General features: G+C 40.9%; 1 protein-coding gene across 1 annotated transcript in view; it reads right to left on the bottom strand.

The window, feature by feature from the left end:
• The window catches only part of LOC308086198 (neurobeachin-like), a gene marked incomplete at its 5' end in the record, with an annotated part of 275,853 nt that overhangs the window by 179,232 nt on the left and 77,133 nt on the right, over positions 1 to 19,488 (bottom strand). The window contains 5 exon segments of the mRNA XM_080429641.1: positions 6,849 to 6,995; positions 7,951 to 8,070; positions 10,771 to 10,897; positions 16,838 to 16,959; positions 19,126 to 19,221. Coding sequence (XP_080285767.1) covers positions 6,849 to 6,995; positions 7,951 to 8,070; positions 10,771 to 10,897; positions 16,838 to 16,959; positions 19,126 to 19,221 — 612 coding nt within the window.

Raw genomic sequence — 19,488 nt, 5'->3', positions numbered from 1 at the left:
TAATCTCTTCTTCGAGAATGTAGGTCCTTGGCCTGCTGTGAGCGTGCACAAGAAATATGATAAAGCATTATGCACAATTAGCTGCCAACAGATACACACACCGACAGACACACCCACACACACAGGGATGAGAACATTATTTCCGGGTGGAGATACTGTAATGATGGTCTCTAACTTGAGACATACATATAAGCATATAAATTGTATGTATTATTATTATTAATACGAAAACATTAGAGCACACTTTGCCTATATTCCTCCAGTACAGACCAAGACCGTGTTCAACTCTAACAGCAGGGTGACTCTGTGGCTACTTGAAAAGCTGAAGGAACTCTCAAGCTGCATGCGGTCTGAGCCTGCCCCCAAACTCCCTCTTATTGCAGCATGGTCACTGACCTGAAAAAGTACAGCCTGACATAATGACTTTAACCTAAGGGAAGCATTTGGTTTTATGGCCAGAGGTAGCAATGTGAGTGTGGGAAATGCATCATTACCAACCTTCGTGTGTTCAAGCTACCAAGCTGAGAAAAACATGAGCGCCCGCAGTGTGTTTTTAGTTTCTTTTGATTTAATAGCTTCAACCACCCAATGTAATTGTATTAATGTTACTTGATCAAAAAGTCACAAATGCTGAAAAACAAACTTTTTTTGCTTTTAAAAGCACTCTCCTGTAATAGTAACATTTCTTTTTTTAAGGGTGGTGGTGTGGGCAGCCATATTAATGTGATGTCAAATACTTCAAATACAGTACTACTAGTTGTGAACTGGGGTTTAAGAAAACATGCCTGAAATCCCAATGAAAATTTTCCAAGCAGGAAGTGGGGAATCCTGAATTCCAAGGGTTAGTGTATGCACCCAACCAACCATCCACCTGTGCGTGCGTGCGTGCGTGCGTGCAGGGCCGTGCTTTGCTGTTGGCAAGGTTCGGCGGCCGCCTGGGCCACAGGCAGGGGGGCCCCATGAAAAATAAATAAATAATATAATTAGAAATAAACAGCTTTCCAATCCATTTGAGGTCCTTAAAAAACAGACAACATGGGCCCCCAAACAGTCAGGAGGGGAGTTAGTTTTAAATTCATTTTAAAAAAAAAATTAAAAAAAAAAAATCACCTTTTGAAATAATTAAAAACAAAAATGTAGGAAACAAATAAAGGGGTATTTTACTCACGACTCTTAAAAATTGGTCCGCGACCCACATATGGGTCCCGACCCAGGGGCGTCATACTGGGGTTTGCCTAGGGCCTCCTGATCCCTAAGCACGGCCCTGCGTGCGTGCGTGCGTGCGTAATCTCTAGTTAATAGTACATGCAGGTGCTGCTGTTAATGAGCTTGTCTTGTTTTGGTATACTCTTTTAAATTTAAGTCAAAATTAATGAATGAAACTAGAGCTATTGGGCTGGTTTAATGAAGTGTTACTCTATTGACAGCTCACTGCTATTCACAGTCTAAGAGGGAATGCAGATGTATCCGTCAGCCTGACGACAGTTTAAGTGCTACAGCTACCTAGTGCAGAATGAGGATGACCGGACCTTAACACGTACTGTACGGTACAGGACCTCAACAAGTGCAGTACAGGACTTCAACATACAGTACTAGACCTCAACACGTACAGCAGAGGACCTCAACACGGATGATACGGGACCTAAACACATACAGTAACAGTACAGAACCTCAGACCGTACAGTACTGGACCTCAGTACCTCAGCACTGGAGCCTCAGTCTCACGATATAAACCCAACGGAAATGACTGAGCTCAATGCCAACTGCTGTAAACTTTTCCACCTGCTGGTGCCACACATCAACACAGTCTAATGCCTATGCTATAGTATAGAGCGCCGAAGTCTTGACGTCACTGCCACTAGAGGGCGCTGTCCCCCTGGGTTGTGGCTTTATTTTTTGTGTTGAAATCCCCATTGGGGAATCTTAGATCTCATATAAGAACTGTGTTCGAAAAATAAACACTGAATGACCGAATACACTATGCTAGACTAACATAGTGTGTTCAGTCACAGCCCTATAGCAGATAGAGTACAGTCAAATACTTCCCTGTGCTGTGAAACACGGGATTAACAAACCAGAGCATACCAGACAGATGTGATATTTTGGCTGCCTATAGCCCTGGCTTCTTTGTATGACAACTTTCCTCACCCTTTGAGGTTATATTTGAATGTCAGAGAAAGGCCCTTCCATGAAGTCAACTATATAACTTGTAGCCTCGATCTCCAGCCTTTTATTTTCCTTCGCGTTTTGCTCAAAAAGAAAGCCTGGACCAAGCTGTTGACATTCCTGGCATAGGAAGTGGGAGTCAACCTTTCATTTCCCCAACCAACCAGAGTGCAGTGGGCGTCGCTCCAAATGTTGTGACGTCAGGGCTCTCAATGCCGCACACTGGGGAGGAGGAGGGGCGGGGAGCAGGGCGGGCGCACAGATCGGTGAACCAATGGGAGCCCCCGGCTGTTTTCTCCGGAGATTTTGAATCCGCCCCTCTATGACAGATATCAGACGCGCTGGGGCAGGCTATATAACTTGTGATATTCACAAGAAATTCACTCACTGGCAGTAGTCCAGATAGATGCAGGCTAATCATTTCACATAACAGTGTTATCAAAGTAGCCCCAGGAACATAAGATTGCAGTAATATGTATGAAAGATTTTAAGCTACAAATCATATTGTGTAGTTGTACTAGTAGTAACCTTAGGCAAGGGTAATCTGATGTGGACTGGCTGACACATGAATAGTAATAATAGACAGTCACACTTGTGCAAAGAATGAACAATACAACTCTGATATTATTCAGTTTCCTACTGCATATCTGAATACATTAAGGTATCTGACTGTCCCAAAAGTCATATGCTTAACCCTAGCTAAAAATGCACTACTGCTTAACTTTTTTCCCCCTACGTCCATGTGTTAAGCAGTTATTTGGACAAACATACATACCGTATGTATTCACAATTATTCAATACAAGCCTCGCCTATATTCAGGCTGACACATTCATAATCATAGATTTCAAAGTTATCTGTGTGACTATTCTCACCTGGGCATATAGTCACTAGAGTACTTTTTTTTTTTTTCTCTTCCCTGGCCCCCACACACGTAAAGCGTCTTTGAGTACTTAGAAAAATGCTATATAAATTCCAGATAGTATAATTAAATTAATGCATGCATAAGAAGTGGATGGAGTCAAATTTCAAAAATGAGGAATTTTAAGTGGCACCATGAGGCCAAATTGAACATTTTTGTTCGAGTGTCTTCTTTGGCCTACTACAAACGTTTGTACACACACACACACACACACACACACACACACACACACACACACACACACAATTTGGGTTGTGTATTCATACTTAACCACTTATACATTACATACAAAATTTCAAAATGTACATTTGATAAAATAGCAATAATAGAAGATCTAGCTCCCAACACAGCCTATGGGGCTCAAGTGATTAAACTGAAACAGCTGGCAGTCCGTTGTAGACAGCATAAGTGTGTATTTGTCTGTTCCTGCTCTGTTACAAGTAACCACCACCAGACTATTCCCGGCAGTCCCCTAGATTATAACAGGCAGGTCTCTGGTCCCCTGGACAAGACACTCAACGTGCTAACCAATCATTTGGCCTGACATCTCTCTGAACCCCTTAGACAGCTCACCTGGATGCCGTGTCTCTCACACACATACTGTATAGCCAACCCCATTCACGACTTCATCAAATGTGGGTAATTGCTTGCCTGGAACACCTTATTCGCTATTTCAAGCAATCTAGTGGGGTCATTCCATTGTGTGTTCCCTCGTAATCGAAGGTCTGGAACCTCAATTTAGGAAGGAAATAGCAAGTCAGCAGCGATTAGAGAAAGGACCAAATGAGAAGTTCTCCAAGAAGTCTCCAGGCATTCTTTGACCATATGGTTCTGTGCATAACTGTAGCCGCGGGTTTCCCTAAAGTGGCATACCCGTTTCCAGTTACAATTCAGTCTCCCATAGCGTCGCTTGTTTGGCACAGTTGTAGACTTAAACCAGAAACGCATATGACACCCTCCCATGTTTTTCTGGTTAAATCTGCTGCAGAAACATACAGTATGAAGGTGTCATACTACTATATGTGTTTCTGGTTTAAATCGGCAGCTGCACCAATCAAGCAAAGGTACAGTATGAGAAACTGAACCCGGAACGTGTGCCACTTGTTGTCTTCCACAGTCTTCAGCAATGCAGGCATGGTTGTAGTCGGGTTGGAACACAGTGGAAAGCTGTCCATGCAGTGTTTTGAGCCTGAGCACATGCCCGCACATGAACGGGCGTACCTGCGAGACTGCGTTCCCGTGAGCCATCCAATGCTTGCATGCTTTGGCTGGCTGCTTTTTATCTGGCTGCTTTTAAGCCCCTACTAAACTTTGTTGTCCAGACTACAGTACAACAGACTAAGTCGAAATGAAGTAGGGAGATTGTTATCAGTCATTTGAAAGGTGTGAAAAAGTTGCTGCTGCACACACCACACCGACAGTCGGCTACTAGTAGCCTATGATGTAAAAATATGGCGTTAGCTTTTGAACAACAAACATATGAAAATGCCATGCATTGTGCACATGCTTAAATCATTTGAGAAATCGGCAGGTGGCTTACACGACATAGGCACAAGTTTATACTTGAACTAAACTCTATTTAGACTAGTTTGGTTTATCATAGACCGCCGAAGTCTGACGTCATTTACACATCCTTTGTTTGTCTACCTGGTTTGCAGTTTTCCACCCCCGTTCTGAATCCCATAGACGTATTGAATATCGCGTCAAATAAGAACTGTGTTCCAAAAATAAACACATGACCCCGGCGGGTTGACTCTTATGGATATGAAGCATCAACTGACGGTGAGAAAACGCTAATGTTACTTCCGCCGAATTAGTTACATTTTCGCCAGAAACAGACTGTATCAAATATAAGTGACTGACTATCATAAACGATACAGAACCTCCTCCCTGACAATAACGCCGACACGCGGTGTTTATTTTTGGACCACAATTCTTATATGAGACGATTCTAAGATGACCCAATGTTATTCTCCATAGAGAAATTACTTCCGCAAACCTGGGGATGAACGAGTGACGTCAGGACTTCGGTGCTCTATATCGGTCTTAATTAATGTTGAAACGATAAGCACAGTGCATGCCTGCAGCGACATTAGAGTGGATTGTTTCCATTGTTGGGCAGATACCTCACTTAACAGACTAATAAGTATTACACATCCACTTGTCTCCTAAACCCCTAACATCTAAAAGGCACTGGTACCTCTCTATGGAAATTAGAGAACACAAATAGACTATGGCCAAGGATAGGATGAATTATATCACTGCTGGCCCAACACCAAATTATTTGGCTACAAGAAGGGAGAAAACAAACGATTAGTGACGTTGTTTGTTACTGAGAGCTAGCCTGGTCATGCAGACTAATATCACTGCGTAGATATTAGTCTGGAATCTGTGCGTGGAACCTGCATTTCCAAGGGGCGAATTAAAAAAAAAAGCCTCATGGTGATAAACCCGGCTCATATTTTCATACATGGGCCCTGATTGGTGCCCCACAACTTCGGGGGCAGGGAAATCACAACCGAGCGGGGCCAGACCAAATCTGCCGAGGGACATTCTTCTTTTCTGCACTGGCAGATTCGTCTGGTTTCCAGGCTAACTGAGAGCAGTGGTTACTTACAGGAAAATCTGAGACAAAACAATAACAATGAGCAAAGGCTATTAACACTTCACTTCTCCTGCCAAGGTATTAAACATTGTTTGTTATCCCTTTGCCAGTGTAAATTTTACCTTAATCCGACGATCTTTGAAACACTGTGGAAGCCACATTGTGTACAAAAAAAAAAAAAAAAAAAGTCCCTGTGAGGAGGCAGAGGCATTCGTGTGTACGCTGGAACAATAACATTCCACCCGCGATCGGCCATTTTGGGGCTATGGGCCGTTGGTTTTCAATGCAAAAAAAGGAAACTGAGATAAGAGTGTTTTTCTAAAAATCCTATAGTGAGGGTGGATGGCTTCCTGTTTTTTTTTTGGAATGAGATGACACCCGAATACCGTACTTATTTTCTGAGTGACGATGGATCATCCCAAAGCTGTGTTAGGGTGCCCCTTGTGGAATAAAAAATGAAAGAATAATAGAACAACTTTATGCGTCTTGGCGGGCAAGTGGACTATTTAATAGAACGACTTTATGCGTCCATGGCGGGAAATGAGTTAACCCATTTAGACCTGAGGCCGATTCTAAAAATGCCTTCTAAATCCTGACCTAAGTTTTCTGAAAAACTTCAAATATTTATTAAAAAAATTACAACAAATGTATGTTGCTATATACTGTATATAGCAACAAGAACCCCAAAAGGAGTCCCCGTCCTGAAAGGTATAGTTACAAATAGGGGTTCTCGCCCAAAATGGGTTAAAATGACTTAGAAGACAAGAAAATAGAAACAAATCTTAGAATAATAGCTATCACAAAGTAAGCATTATACATGGAATTACCTTCTGCATAGGTCAGCATTTTGAATGTAGAAATTCAAATCGTTTAGGTCATTGTGGATGCGCCTGGGAGCTTAACACCTGCCGTGACTGATAAAAACAACAGCTCAAAACTTTATCCCCCTGTGTGCCTGCTGCTGCCTTCCTCAATGTATTGTTAAATTATTCCTTACAAGTGTATAATTTATGCAGCCTTATATCAGAATGGATAGGCATAGTTCCCAGGACAGAGCCACAAGGCATAGAACTGCAGCATGGCAGCATTGATTTCAGAGATTGATAGGTGATGCAGTCTGCATGTGTGTAATCTCATTTAGCCAGGCAAGTACATACCTTATAGCCTGGTCCAAGCTGATGAATTGCAAATATCTGTGCTGGATTGAGAGCTTCACTGAATACATAGACGGCCCCTAGCTGTCCGCAGAATACTCTGTTAGCGTCTGCCGTCTCTGAGGACCCCAGGAAACATTTATCATAACTCTGGGAGAGAGACAGAGAAGAGAGGTCATGCCATTACCCCATGATAGGGGGAACTAAATTCCAACTCCACAGACAATTGAATAGGAAGACACAGGAAAAACACAGGCGTATTTCACTGAGCAAAATGTCATTATGAAACAGTGTCATACTGAGCCACAAGTTGTGAACGTCCCACTGTCAGGTCAGCTTAATCAGTTTTATACAAAGCCTGAGGAACTGACAATGATTTAAATGGATCAGGCATCCACAACAGCTTACAATAATTATGCATCTTACCAGATTTTGTCAATTTTCCTCCACATTTGTGGGTAAAAATACCAGCACGTTAAAATAATCAAAATGTTCTCTAAACTAAAAGTTGATATTCACAAACGTATTTAGTCTCCATAACCACAATTAATTATTTCAATGTGAATATCACTGATCACCTATCCTTTTAGCTATTAGTCAATAACTTAAAGGGCAACTTCACAGATTTTACGCCCAAATCCCATTTTAATGAAGTTGAGGACTTTTGAACTGTGACATCACAGACGTAAATCTTACTGTAGTTCTTCCCTGTAGTTCCATTCAGACCAGCCCCATGCCTGGCCCCAAGGGTGTCTCTACGCTGGACTACACAAGATTTATCTCCCAGCCTCTACCATCCAGCACCTCCACAGTGAAGGGCTCCGTGACGCTCGCACAATAAGTTTATAAGGTATGTAAACACCATCTAACAGCACAAATATTTGCAGACACACTACAAATGACTATTTACCTGATACTGGTTAAGACAAATACATAATGAACAAAAGAAATACGAAACAAAAGCCCCAAATAACTACAAAACAACCTTCAGCCATAACCCTCTCTCTTCCCTGAGCACTTTTCCTTTCAAAAACCAAGGCTGCAAGCATAAAAGCCAAATCTAAAGTGTCAACAGGATGGAAGTGTTTGGGGAAAGTATGCTTACATCATTTGTGTTGACATGCCATGCCATGTCGCCATAGGAAACCAGTTGTCCATTAACGTAGCATCGAATCTCACTGTTCCTCCAGCGGTTGTAGATGTGGACTATACTGATCATGTACCACTAAGGGTGACAATAAAGACAGATTTAAAGAGATTTAATAACCATATGCAGTACACCCTCTGTCAATACTCAATGACAAGTACAGGTCATTATTTTATTTTAGAAAACAAATGCTGTGCATAGTTTCTAAAAGCTGAGTCTAACATGAAGCACACCTCTGAGGTCATCTTTGACCCTCCAATTTGCATTAATGTTTTAAAATGAAGCCCACATTTTTCTTTAAAGTACAGAAATTGCAACCTACGGTTCTAAAATGAGGTACAATCAGACTTAATAATTGGTACATTTATTTTTAGATCCCTTCAGGGTTTTAGTGGATCTAGAATAATGTGAGTAATTAGACTTAGTATGTCTTTGAACTCATACTGCTAAACCCCTTATGTTGATTTGTCACAATTAACAAAAATTACGTGATGAGACCCCTCATTTAATTTCCTACCAGTGCATACCATTATAGAGTAAAATCCTCAGTGTTCATTTAACTCATAGTGTACAAATGCTTACACATCCATTTGGTTCAATTTGTACACTCCAAAATGTACAGTGTAGTTTAAACAAGACGGTGTCTAATAACGGCGTGGCTTCCCTGTGAATCCATGATGTCCATTTGATGACATATTTTGATTGTATGGCCTATGGTTCAACAGTTATAGGCCTGTTATATCAGCCTGTTATAATGCCACAGTGAGGCCGATTTGAAACATTTATCACGAGGAAGCTGCAGAGGGAAATAGCGCCCTATGGGCAGCAGAGAAAGTGATTTTGGAGGTGCGCTCTATAGAGGTTGATTGGATGTTGCATAGATGATATAAGACATTATAATTTTTTGTAAACATAGGCCCGCCCAAAAAAGTTTGAAGCCAATTTCAGGCAAACAGTATGGAATATCAAAACCCTTTTTGATGGTCATTGTCACATGACTCACAAAAACAATTCTGCAACCAAAAGTGGCAATTGTGGCATTTGTGGCACCCCCTATGAGTGTAAATAAAATCAATTTTGGCTCTGTGTTGTTTTCAGAGGCCCCTCAATGTATGACTCAAATTTGCCATTCGTTTTTTAAATATGTCCCAACTGCAAACTTTGGAAGCCATAGCCAATCGGTATGGAATATGAAAAATCGGAATGATATATGTTCATCACATGGCTATGCAACACATTGAGAGAGTAGCAGTGTAAAGCAGTGCAGTCAGAGGGACTATCCCCACCTGCATAGCTGTATAGTGGGGGTGTGAATTGATGTTCCGATGATATTTCCTCTGACAAAAGGCTGAGGAAACATCAGTGCAGATATTGCACTCTTTTCTGGAGGTGTCTTCCTTTATCTAGTTGTTTTTTTGTTGAAGTACACTCACAAGACCCAAACAGCATTGTGGGAATCAAGACTGGCAGAGCGCAGACACCCACAGCAGTATTTAGGATATTTTTTAAGTGACTATACCAAGTGTTTATTTTTCAGACCCAGGAGGAACACTGTCGGCAGCAGTTTAATAGAATATCAACTGGCCACAAAAAAGGGGTAATACTCACAGGGAAAGACGCAGTTTCATTATAGCATTCATCAGATATCTGAGACCAAACACATAATTGTATACTCAGTAACTAAATCTACACCAAGGTAGGAAGAACAGAAGAATCTGTTCCCAGGTGTTAAGTGAGGGCTCTAACACATGCCTTGAGCCAGCTTGGTTTCTCTGCAGGGACAGGTAGCATACTCAAACATTCCACACTAAATTAATTTTCATTTGCTCTTCTATTTTACATTAAATTACAGTACACCTGTTAAAGTCCTCTTGGGGTCTTAAAAACCTCATGTCTATGTATAGATTTGCAACTTGCAGTTTATCTGAGAAACGGTGATGGGCAGGGAGTTAGGGGCTAGTGTAGTGGACTGTTTTGCCAGATACAGTTTCAAGAGGAGCTTAAAATGTTGAATTTCACATTTCAAATTCACTTAATGTCAGTAATGGTCTATGGTGCCTGTGGAATGAATCATGTATACTGTAGCTGAACCTACAGTATCATTCTATTGAAAGGTCTTTTCACATCCCTCTCACAATATAACGATCGAATTCTGATTAAAAATCAAGAAGCTACCCTTTAACCACTGACATTATAGACTTAGATAGGGTTTAAGTGCCTGAGAATCTTTCTTTCCTCGCTCTCCTTTTTTTTCTTCTTTTATTTAATTATCTCTCCCCAATCAGGTTGACTCAATTTATAAGGGGATTAAGGCTAGATACATTTTCAAGGCCATTTGTATAGGTATGCTTTAAATACCAAAATATTTCCACTATGAACGTCTGTCTGCCTATGCCTGCTCAAACATTGTTACTGCTGTTGCGGTCATTGCTACTGTTTATATTATTATTATTAATGTTATAATTTTTTATGTATGCATGTCTTTTATTTATTTTAATTGTATTATTTATTTCCTAACTTTTTTTTTCTTTTCTCAGTGTTGTCTCTGCATCTGGGAAGAGTGGGAGGGTGGGTGGAAGGGCGGGAAATGAGGGGTATATATGTACTGTATATATGTATGTTCATGAATAATGACCTCATATGGGGGGGGGGGGGGGGATCTAAAAAAAAAACAATAAACATAAAAAAAATGTAAAAGAATCTAAGCTAAGCTGTACTCTAATTCAAGCACTTCATTATAACAGCCTGAGAGTGATTAGAAATAATAGTTGCACTTACCTTCCTGGGCTGAAAGTCATATTTCACACAGTGCTGGAACCCTTTTCCTTTTGACTTGAGCGATGTCACAATCAAACAGTTGCCAACAAAATGTGCCGAGTACCCGATGCCCTTACTCGTTCGAAAGCTGTAAGTGAAAGTTCATAAATACTGTGAGTTGTTAACTTGACAGGTGGAATCAATTTAATTTAATCAACAAACAGGGTGTAATGGATGTATTTAAAAAGTCCAGTCTGCTACAATCTTAATTTTCTGTAAAGGAAGTGTCTGATGGAAACATAAAACACGGCAATGTATCTGTAATATTTAGAATTTGCTTAAAAATATTGTTTATATCATTTGGATGACTAATACATCTATTAAACTATGCCATGTAAATACAATGTTTTCACAACGTGCACTCAACTCAGCTAAAGGACTCAACTTTCATGGTTGAAAAAACAACCGTAATAACAATGTTATTCTAATCAACCATCCTAGTGGTCTAGCTCAAGATCTTGAAATCACGGAAAGTTGCTGTTTGACTTCATAGTGTATTATTGCACAGTGAAGTCTACACCTTCTTCTTCCCTTTCTACACCTGCTCTTTCTCTCACCTACCTGGATGTAAGGCGTCTCTAGAAGAGAAGCACCCCCATACACATTGTGAGAATACCAACATCCTGTTTCATTTTATTCTTCCTGACTGCCAGAGGCAGTGATTAACACTGAATGATATCTGTCTCGCCCACGCACAGATCAAGTAATAATATATCTGAGATATAATATATCTCAATATCAACAAAGTCAAGTGTGACCTGGTATGACCTGGGGTGGGCAGGGAATGTGCTGGCGTACATAAACCAATTCAAAGGGTTGGAGATGCACTTTGCATCCTCCAAGGGCTGCAATTACTTCCGCAGCTACAGTTTTGAAACACCTTTCTAACTCTGAGGAGACGGGTGTTTTCAAGAGCCATGCTGTGGGAGATGAGCCACAGGTGTGCTGTCCTCCCCTTGTTAAGCCTTAAGGCAAATTTACTTTTTTCAGCAGAGCCTGTTTTCTTTCTCTTTTATAGTTTAGGTTCAGTAAGCGTTTGAAATATTGGCAGTGGGGAAGTGTCATTAATACGGCGCCCAGAGGGGCAGTTAGGAGTTAAGTGTCTTACCCAGGGAACATTTCAATACACTTTTGCCTGGTTTTACAGGGTCAATGTCGCCGCAACCCATGCAGTTGCGAATGCTGTCTTTCAGGGTCCATTAGGGTGTTCCCGGCAAGGTGGGATTCCTTGTGACTTTGTTGATACTAGACATCCAGTGTTAAGCACTCAGGAAGAATGAAATAGAATGAGAGTTTTGTATGTAATTCTGAATTACTAGTTCTGTCACTCGGAATCTTGGCAAAAAGATTCTGCAGGGACATCCTTGATGATGATTACATCCATTATGTACGTATGCTAGCACATTCCACGCCCACCGTCATCCCAGGTCACAGGTTGTTGATATTAATTACTTGACCTGTGCGTGCACAAGATGGATATCATTCAGTGTTAAGCACGACCTCTGGCAGTCATCCAGAACAGAGAACAGTATTTCAACATGAAACCCGCCACCACCTCTCTCTTCTTGCCCTGCTTGGGCAGACAACAGCCTCTTCACACAGCCACCTACACACACTCTCTGACTATGTTTGGGTACATCACAGAGTACCCTCTTCAAAGCCCCCACCACACTGCCAGCTGCTGGGATCAACTGAAACAAACATTGGCTCCTTTTCCAGGGCTGATAAAGAGAGATAGGCTTTTATGCTGTGGGATGCATGCAGGGCGTGAGAGAGATATGAAGTCCCAGACCTGGCTACCATTGAGTTCGTCGGGCTGTTTCAGTGGCAGGGGACCTGCCTGCTGGTGATTACACTCTCTCTCTCTCTCTCTCTCTTCTAGAATAAGAGAGAGACAGAGCAGCATCTCTTTCTGTCTGTCTCTTGCACACAAGCAACAATATAGTCTACTTCTGAAAGAAGGATAATTTTTCCTCTCTAGCCCTGACGCTGTGCTCTGAGCTACTGAGAGCAATGCATAAACAGGATTAGCAAAACATATATGTACTGTATGTACTGTAGCCTGTTTTGTGAAACTGTAACAACAACAGGAACAAATTAATGCAAATAAATTGGGTTTAGCCACCTTTATTTTCTCTTTAAGTTCCTATACATGGAAAATTTGAGATTTACAGCAATTTCTTCCATAAGTAATGGATTTCTTCACAGGGATTTCTTTCAAGTGTTATCCAACAACAGCAATGGCATCAAGCACTTAAATGGGCTGTAACTGTTATTTTGGACTAATTGCTGAGAACGTGATTTCCCCTCTGGCAAGCGCCATCTTTTCCACTTAATTATCATTTGTGTTTCTGTCTTTTACCACCGCCCATTCTATTCTATACTTCCATCTTGAGGCTTCGCTCCCCAGTGAGAACAATAGCTAATAAATACTGCACTTCTGGGCTATTGATCTAAGCACTAATTACCCACAAGCCTCTACAAGGGTGAGGCCTCTGTGCAGGCTCTGCAGACAAACTAAACTAATTCTTACTTCCACAAAGTAAATACAGTAAGAAAACTTTATTAGAAAGCGCCTTTAGAAACAAGAGTACAATGTGCTGAACAATAAAAACATTACAAAAATAGAAATAAGATAAACAAAACAAAGTGCTTACGAAAAAAGTTCACAAAGTAAGAGTTTTTAAACAACTTCTTTAAAAAGAGATTTTTTATAACTATGGTTCCGGAGAGTGTGAGGCTGTGAGCTACAACTGCAAAGGCTCGGTTACCATGTCGTATTTAGCCTAGGTTTCAGGACAGAAGGCCTTGGTCAGAAGACCTGAAAGATCTCAAAGTGTCCAGGGGATGCAATTTGTATTATGTAAAGTGGGCCAGCCAGTGTAGTGCTTTGTAGGTGATAAAACTAAACAATGTAGAGCGGCTAGCACAGGTGTAATGTGAAACTTACAGTACGTTGTGTATTCAATATTCAAGTTGCCTACAGGGTGAACCGACGGCGGGCAGGCGGGTGGGTGGACGTCACAAACGCAACATACGAATCTGCGAGGCACGCCGTTGCTCCGATCTGCACCAAACTTGGCACAAACACTGTTCAGTGGTCTGCCACCGGAATAGCCACACCAGGGCACACCTGTGGCACCTAGGGGCCGCGCGCATCATTGCTTCGCCCCCTCTGTGTTCCTATAGGCTGAGGTTTAAACAGCCATAACTCCAGTTCCCAGCATGCTAAACGCCCCAAACTTGGTTGGTGGTCCCACAGACTTCCAATTTAATTAAAAATTACTACTTTCCGTTTTTCCCCTTCCTACTTCCGGTTTGTTGGATTGCCTTGAAACTTCACCCACACACTCTCTGAGGGGTGTGGAGTTCAATTGCAACCTTAAAGTGGATCTGTTCACTTCCAGTTTTACCAGGAAGTGGCTCTCAAACACAAGGTCGCACAGGTATGACAGTGGAACTGGGACCTGAGTGCATCGCTGCTCGGCAGCAGTGTTATAGCAGGGTTTAACACTTCAAATGACCATACTTCTACTTCGGTGTCCATTGCTCTTATCAGCGCAACATACTGTAGGACTAGATTTGAAGGCTGCATAGCGGGTTGAAAATCTAGTTTGTTAAAAGGCTAGAGAGCCGAGACACAGAGTAGCAACTCAGAATGGTGAATAGTGCATTACAGCAATAAAGACAGGAAGAAACAAAAATATTATTTCTTTCAAGATCTTGAAAGGTTAATATGGATTGACTTTGGCAATGCTTCTTAATTGAAATAAACAGGATTGGACCACGTATTGATCAAATAAGACTCCTAGGTTTTTTGAGGCTTGCTTAACATTTGCTGCTAAAGGTGACTCTCCATCAAACAGACTCGTTCAGACTATTTCAGACTACTTCAGACTGCAACAGACTGGTATTTGGTTGGCAAAAGTTGGCATTTAGTCTGTCAGCCGACGTGCCCATTGAAATGCTAATGCGTTATAACTTCCAGCCCAATGTGGGAACCCATCGACAAATAAAAAGGAAAAACAGCGCCCTCTGCTGTTCTTGAGAGATTACTTTCAGCCTAGCCTGCCAGCGTTGCCAGGTCTGCTTATTATAAGCGACTTTGGGCTTGTTTCCCTGCAAAGTCACTTGTAAATATAGGGATGTTCCCAGCGTTTTTTCTTTTTTTCTTCACTGACGTGCAGTGGTGTAAAGTAACTAGTACATTTACTCAAGTACTGTACTTAAGTACAATTTTGAGGTACTTTTACTTTACTGGAGTATTTCCAATGGTCTATACTTTTACTCCACAACAATTATTTGAAATGTTTAGTTACTAGTTACTTTGCAGATATAAATCATTATAAAACATACATTAACCACTTTAGCCCTATTCTATACCTATAAGCTATTTGAAAATAGCAGATCTACAAGCTCACAACGTGTTGCGATGCACGCGTTCTGAGCTTGTAGATCTGATATTTTCAAACATTTTAGTACTTTTACTTTTGGTACTTTAAGTACATTTTTATACCAATACTTTAGTACTTTTACTCAAGTAAATGTTGAATTCCGGACTTTTACTTGTAACAGACTCAGAGTACATCTATTGCATTGATACTTTTACTCAATTAAAACATTTGAGTACTTTTTCCACCACTGCTGACGTGTACACAACATTTTTTAAAACGGTTATTCGAATAATCAAAAACAAATACTTTAATTAATGTATTGAAATTAACACCCAGAAAATAGCTAAAACTGAGCACATTTCGATCTATAAGGCCAAATCTAATTTGAAAAAAATATATTAAGAGTATATGAAAGCCAATTAAAATGTTTATACTATTGGAATCTTACACACCTGCTCCCAATAAATGACATCACCACAGCGCAAAATTAGGTCAAATCAATCAATCTCTCTCTCTGGGAGCGACAACGAGAAACAGTGAATGTAGGTTTTCATAGACATGGTCGCTTGTTTCTCTCACATAATCTGGCAACACCGACAGCCCTCGCTGCGGTGTTGTTGTCACTTCTTCTCTGCAACATGGCTACTACCAGTCGGGCCCCAGTCGGCCAAAGAACTGAACATGTTCGGTCGGCTCTCGGTCGGCCGAAAAGGTCCCGACGGACCACCCGACGGACCCCTAACCGACTGGACGACTATATCAAACGCTTCCCGACGCCAAGTTGGCCCAAAGTCGGTCTGGTGGAGAGTGGGCTTAAAGGACCAATACAAAGTCTAAACCTGTAGCTTTCCACCTCAGTCCAGCCGGCACCAGCCACCACAGTTCAAATCCACACTGGCTTTAATCAGATAATCTAGCCTAATTCCCCCTTTGTCCTATTATAAACCACATTATTAGAAAACATTAGGTCCTTTAACAGACATAATTATATTAGTGGTGCAGGCTGCCAAAACTTTAAAAATACAAGTTTGCACATTATAATCTGCTGGTAGATTTACGTATCTTCTAATTCTAAATGATACAAACACATCACAATCATAGTATGGAAAACACACACACACACACACACACACACACACACACACACACACACACACACACACACACACACACACACACACACACACACACACACACACACACACACACACACACACACACACACACACACACACACACACAGTTTAATCTGTTTTCTTGCCCAAGTAAGTTTACAAATGCAAGGGATGGGACTTAGTATGTTATTCAGTCAAGTCTACAACACTTGACCTGTATTCACTGGTGATAATACAGGGGCATGGCACCCCCTCTACCTCCAGGATATGATGCACCCTCACACCCCTTCCTGCACCCTTCCTTCCTTTCAACACCCTGGCCAACAATCCAAGTGGAGTGTTGGTTCCACCCCCAACCCCCCCCCCCATTGCACTCTATTTAAGTGTCCATTTGTTGATAGGGTTTATGCCACTTACTGCAACCTTGAACTTTGGGAGACGCTCTGGGGTACTGCAAAAATACTGTACTCAATATGTACAGGTAAAGAATTACAATCAATACAATTATTGTATACTCACCAGTAAAGGTATGGTTTATCCTTGTCGACATTGATATTGTTCAAAGGATCCATTCTGAACCAGGTGTTGAGAGTGAACCCATTCTGATAAGGCCACTTAGCTATAGGAGGTAAAGCAATGGCCTGTGGACAGATGGAGTAAGATGATCACAATATACAAATAGAAGAGGATCTCACTATACAGTACTGTATAAGGCATCGCTTTGTACAGTATCTTCATGTCACTGGCTTCCATTGGAAATGACGTGTACTGTAGCCTATCACTTTGTTGCCGCAGGATTTGCAGCCTGTCACTTTGTGTTTGAATGCTGCATTGTGCATCACGTCATGAAAAGGAACAAACGAAAAATGCTTTTGCTTTTTCACCGACTCTAGTTCAGTCACAAAAATGATTACTTGTTTTTGTTAGAGGTTATACATTTCAATCCCCAAGGAACTTTTTTGCTGTATCATCTTTTTTTTTTTTTTTCAAAAGTTAAGTGATTTTGTAATGTAAAAAATAATGTGGCTTTCCATTCCCTATTTTGCCTGTCCAATAGCCAATCAGTGTTTATACTATAGCCTTTACCCTCATTCACATAAAAAGATGTTACTCGGCATGCACAGTTGACTCATAATTATTCATTACCGGCACCTCAACCATAGCCACGGCAGTGGATTGAATCATTGGTCACTGAATCGTTAAATTAGCAACCCATAATTGTATATAAATAACATTTTTTTGGGCGGTGTAGCCGCCCCTATAAGTGGGGTTGGGACACCTCATTAGTATTAGTTTCCTGCACTGTGATTGGCCCACCTGGCCCACTTTCCTGTACTGTGATTGGCTGACTCTATTGGCTGACTCTATTCAGCACTGTGATTGGCTAGCGAGACACATGATGACATTAATAACCTATAAATAGGATTCTGCACTTCCAAATCCAAAAAAAGTGAGCTTGGAGTGAGCTTGGAAGTGAGCTTCCATCACTATGATGACCACTGTGACACCGCCCACTTCACACTGGGTGTGATTTTTTCCTTTCAAACAATCATATTAGTATTTCAGTAGCCTACAACCACTTTTTTCATTACTTAATAAAAACGTTATAAAACTTATGTTTTACCAATACCAAACACATCTATGTTTGTTTTCATCCCATGCAGTTCAAACATTATGAAGCTCCCACCACCAACCCAAAACAAGAAAAAGTTAAAAAGGTGGAGAAGGATATAGAAAGGAGAGTAAAAATGTGACAGTGGATTATATAATGTGCCGCAAGTATTAGTATAGGGCAGTGGTTCCCAAAATAGGGGTTCAGGACCCACAGGGGGGTCCCCAAATTATTGGGGGGGTCCCCAGATGATTAGCTTAATGTGCAACATTGTTTTCTCACTCAACAGTAAACAAACCAACATACAGTATAAGTTTATTAACTCTCTCAGTGCCAAGCCACGAGTTATCCCGAGTTTTTTCTGAATGCCCTCAGTGCCAGAACGAGTTATCCAGAGTAAAAAATATATATATATATATACACAGTATATATTTATTTATTTATTTTCAGAACCCAAGATATCATTATCTGAAGATTTGCAGCTCCATCCACTCCTTGTTTAACTTATAACTGAAAAAGGCTGTATCTCGCTTCCTAAGCACTTTTTTTTACTTTGAAAAAAATAAAATAATTGCTGGCACAGCATGAACATATTTTTTTATTTCATTGGCACTGAGAGAGTTAAGTGTATCTATCTGCACATTTCCAAAGTGAAAATGTAAGGACTTTTAAGACCTTTTTAATACCAAATATCACAACACCTCGCAATGCGGCTATTTTCACAATATTCATCCGTGAAACCGAGTCAAACTTAATGTATTGCTTGTCAGGGTGGGGGGTCCCTAGTTCAAAAAGTTTGGGAACCCTTGGTATAGGGCACAGTCATGTTTCAGGGTTTGTTTCTTATTGTTTTTACAGGTTTTTCAAATGATGTGTCATTGTTTGAAATCTGAAAATAGTTCAAAAAGATAATATACATATTTGAATTCTGAAGAAGCTGAAAAAAATCCTAAATCCTAAAACCGCCGTTTGTTACTGCATATTGGATGGATTCTTCTTTAAACTTGTGGAATAAAAATAAAAATAACAACCTATTTCCTTGATTTGCACAATTCATGTTTGCCCACTTAGGGCACATTACATCATAAGACCCTGTCGCAAATGGGGGAATATGTACATGTATATACACAGTATGAACAAATAAAGCTAATCCCCAGTTCAAAAGTGACCATATAAGTGATTGTGAAGGACTTACTGCTGCACTGCGACCAGGAAAGTTGAAGAAGGTATCTGGACCATGTCTCTGGGGCATCTGATTGAGCACTGACAGCAGCTTGACTGCATGCTGTGGCTGCAGACGAATAAAGATAGAAAGAGTACTGTCAGTGGTGGAATGAACTCCCCACTGATGTCAGGACAGCAGAGTCACTGCCCATCTTTCACCGCAGGCTGAAAACCCACCTCTTCAGGAAACACTACCCTTCCTCCTCGCCTTGCCTACTTGTTGTTAGCTAGTTGTACGAGCTCTTGTTTTATTGTTTTATTGGATCTTGTTTATTCGATACACTTATTTTGTTTAAGAAAGTAGGTAGCTGATCATATATTGCACTTTTACCTT

The sequence above is a fragment of the Gymnoscopelus braueri genome (assembly GCF_963280865.1).
Source record: "Gymnoscopelus braueri genome assembly, chromosome: 5".
Classification (NCBI taxonomy): Eukaryota; Metazoa; Chordata; class Actinopteri; order Myctophiformes; family Myctophidae; genus Gymnoscopelus; species Gymnoscopelus braueri.
This window is presented reverse-complemented; position numbering and strand designations above follow the sequence as displayed.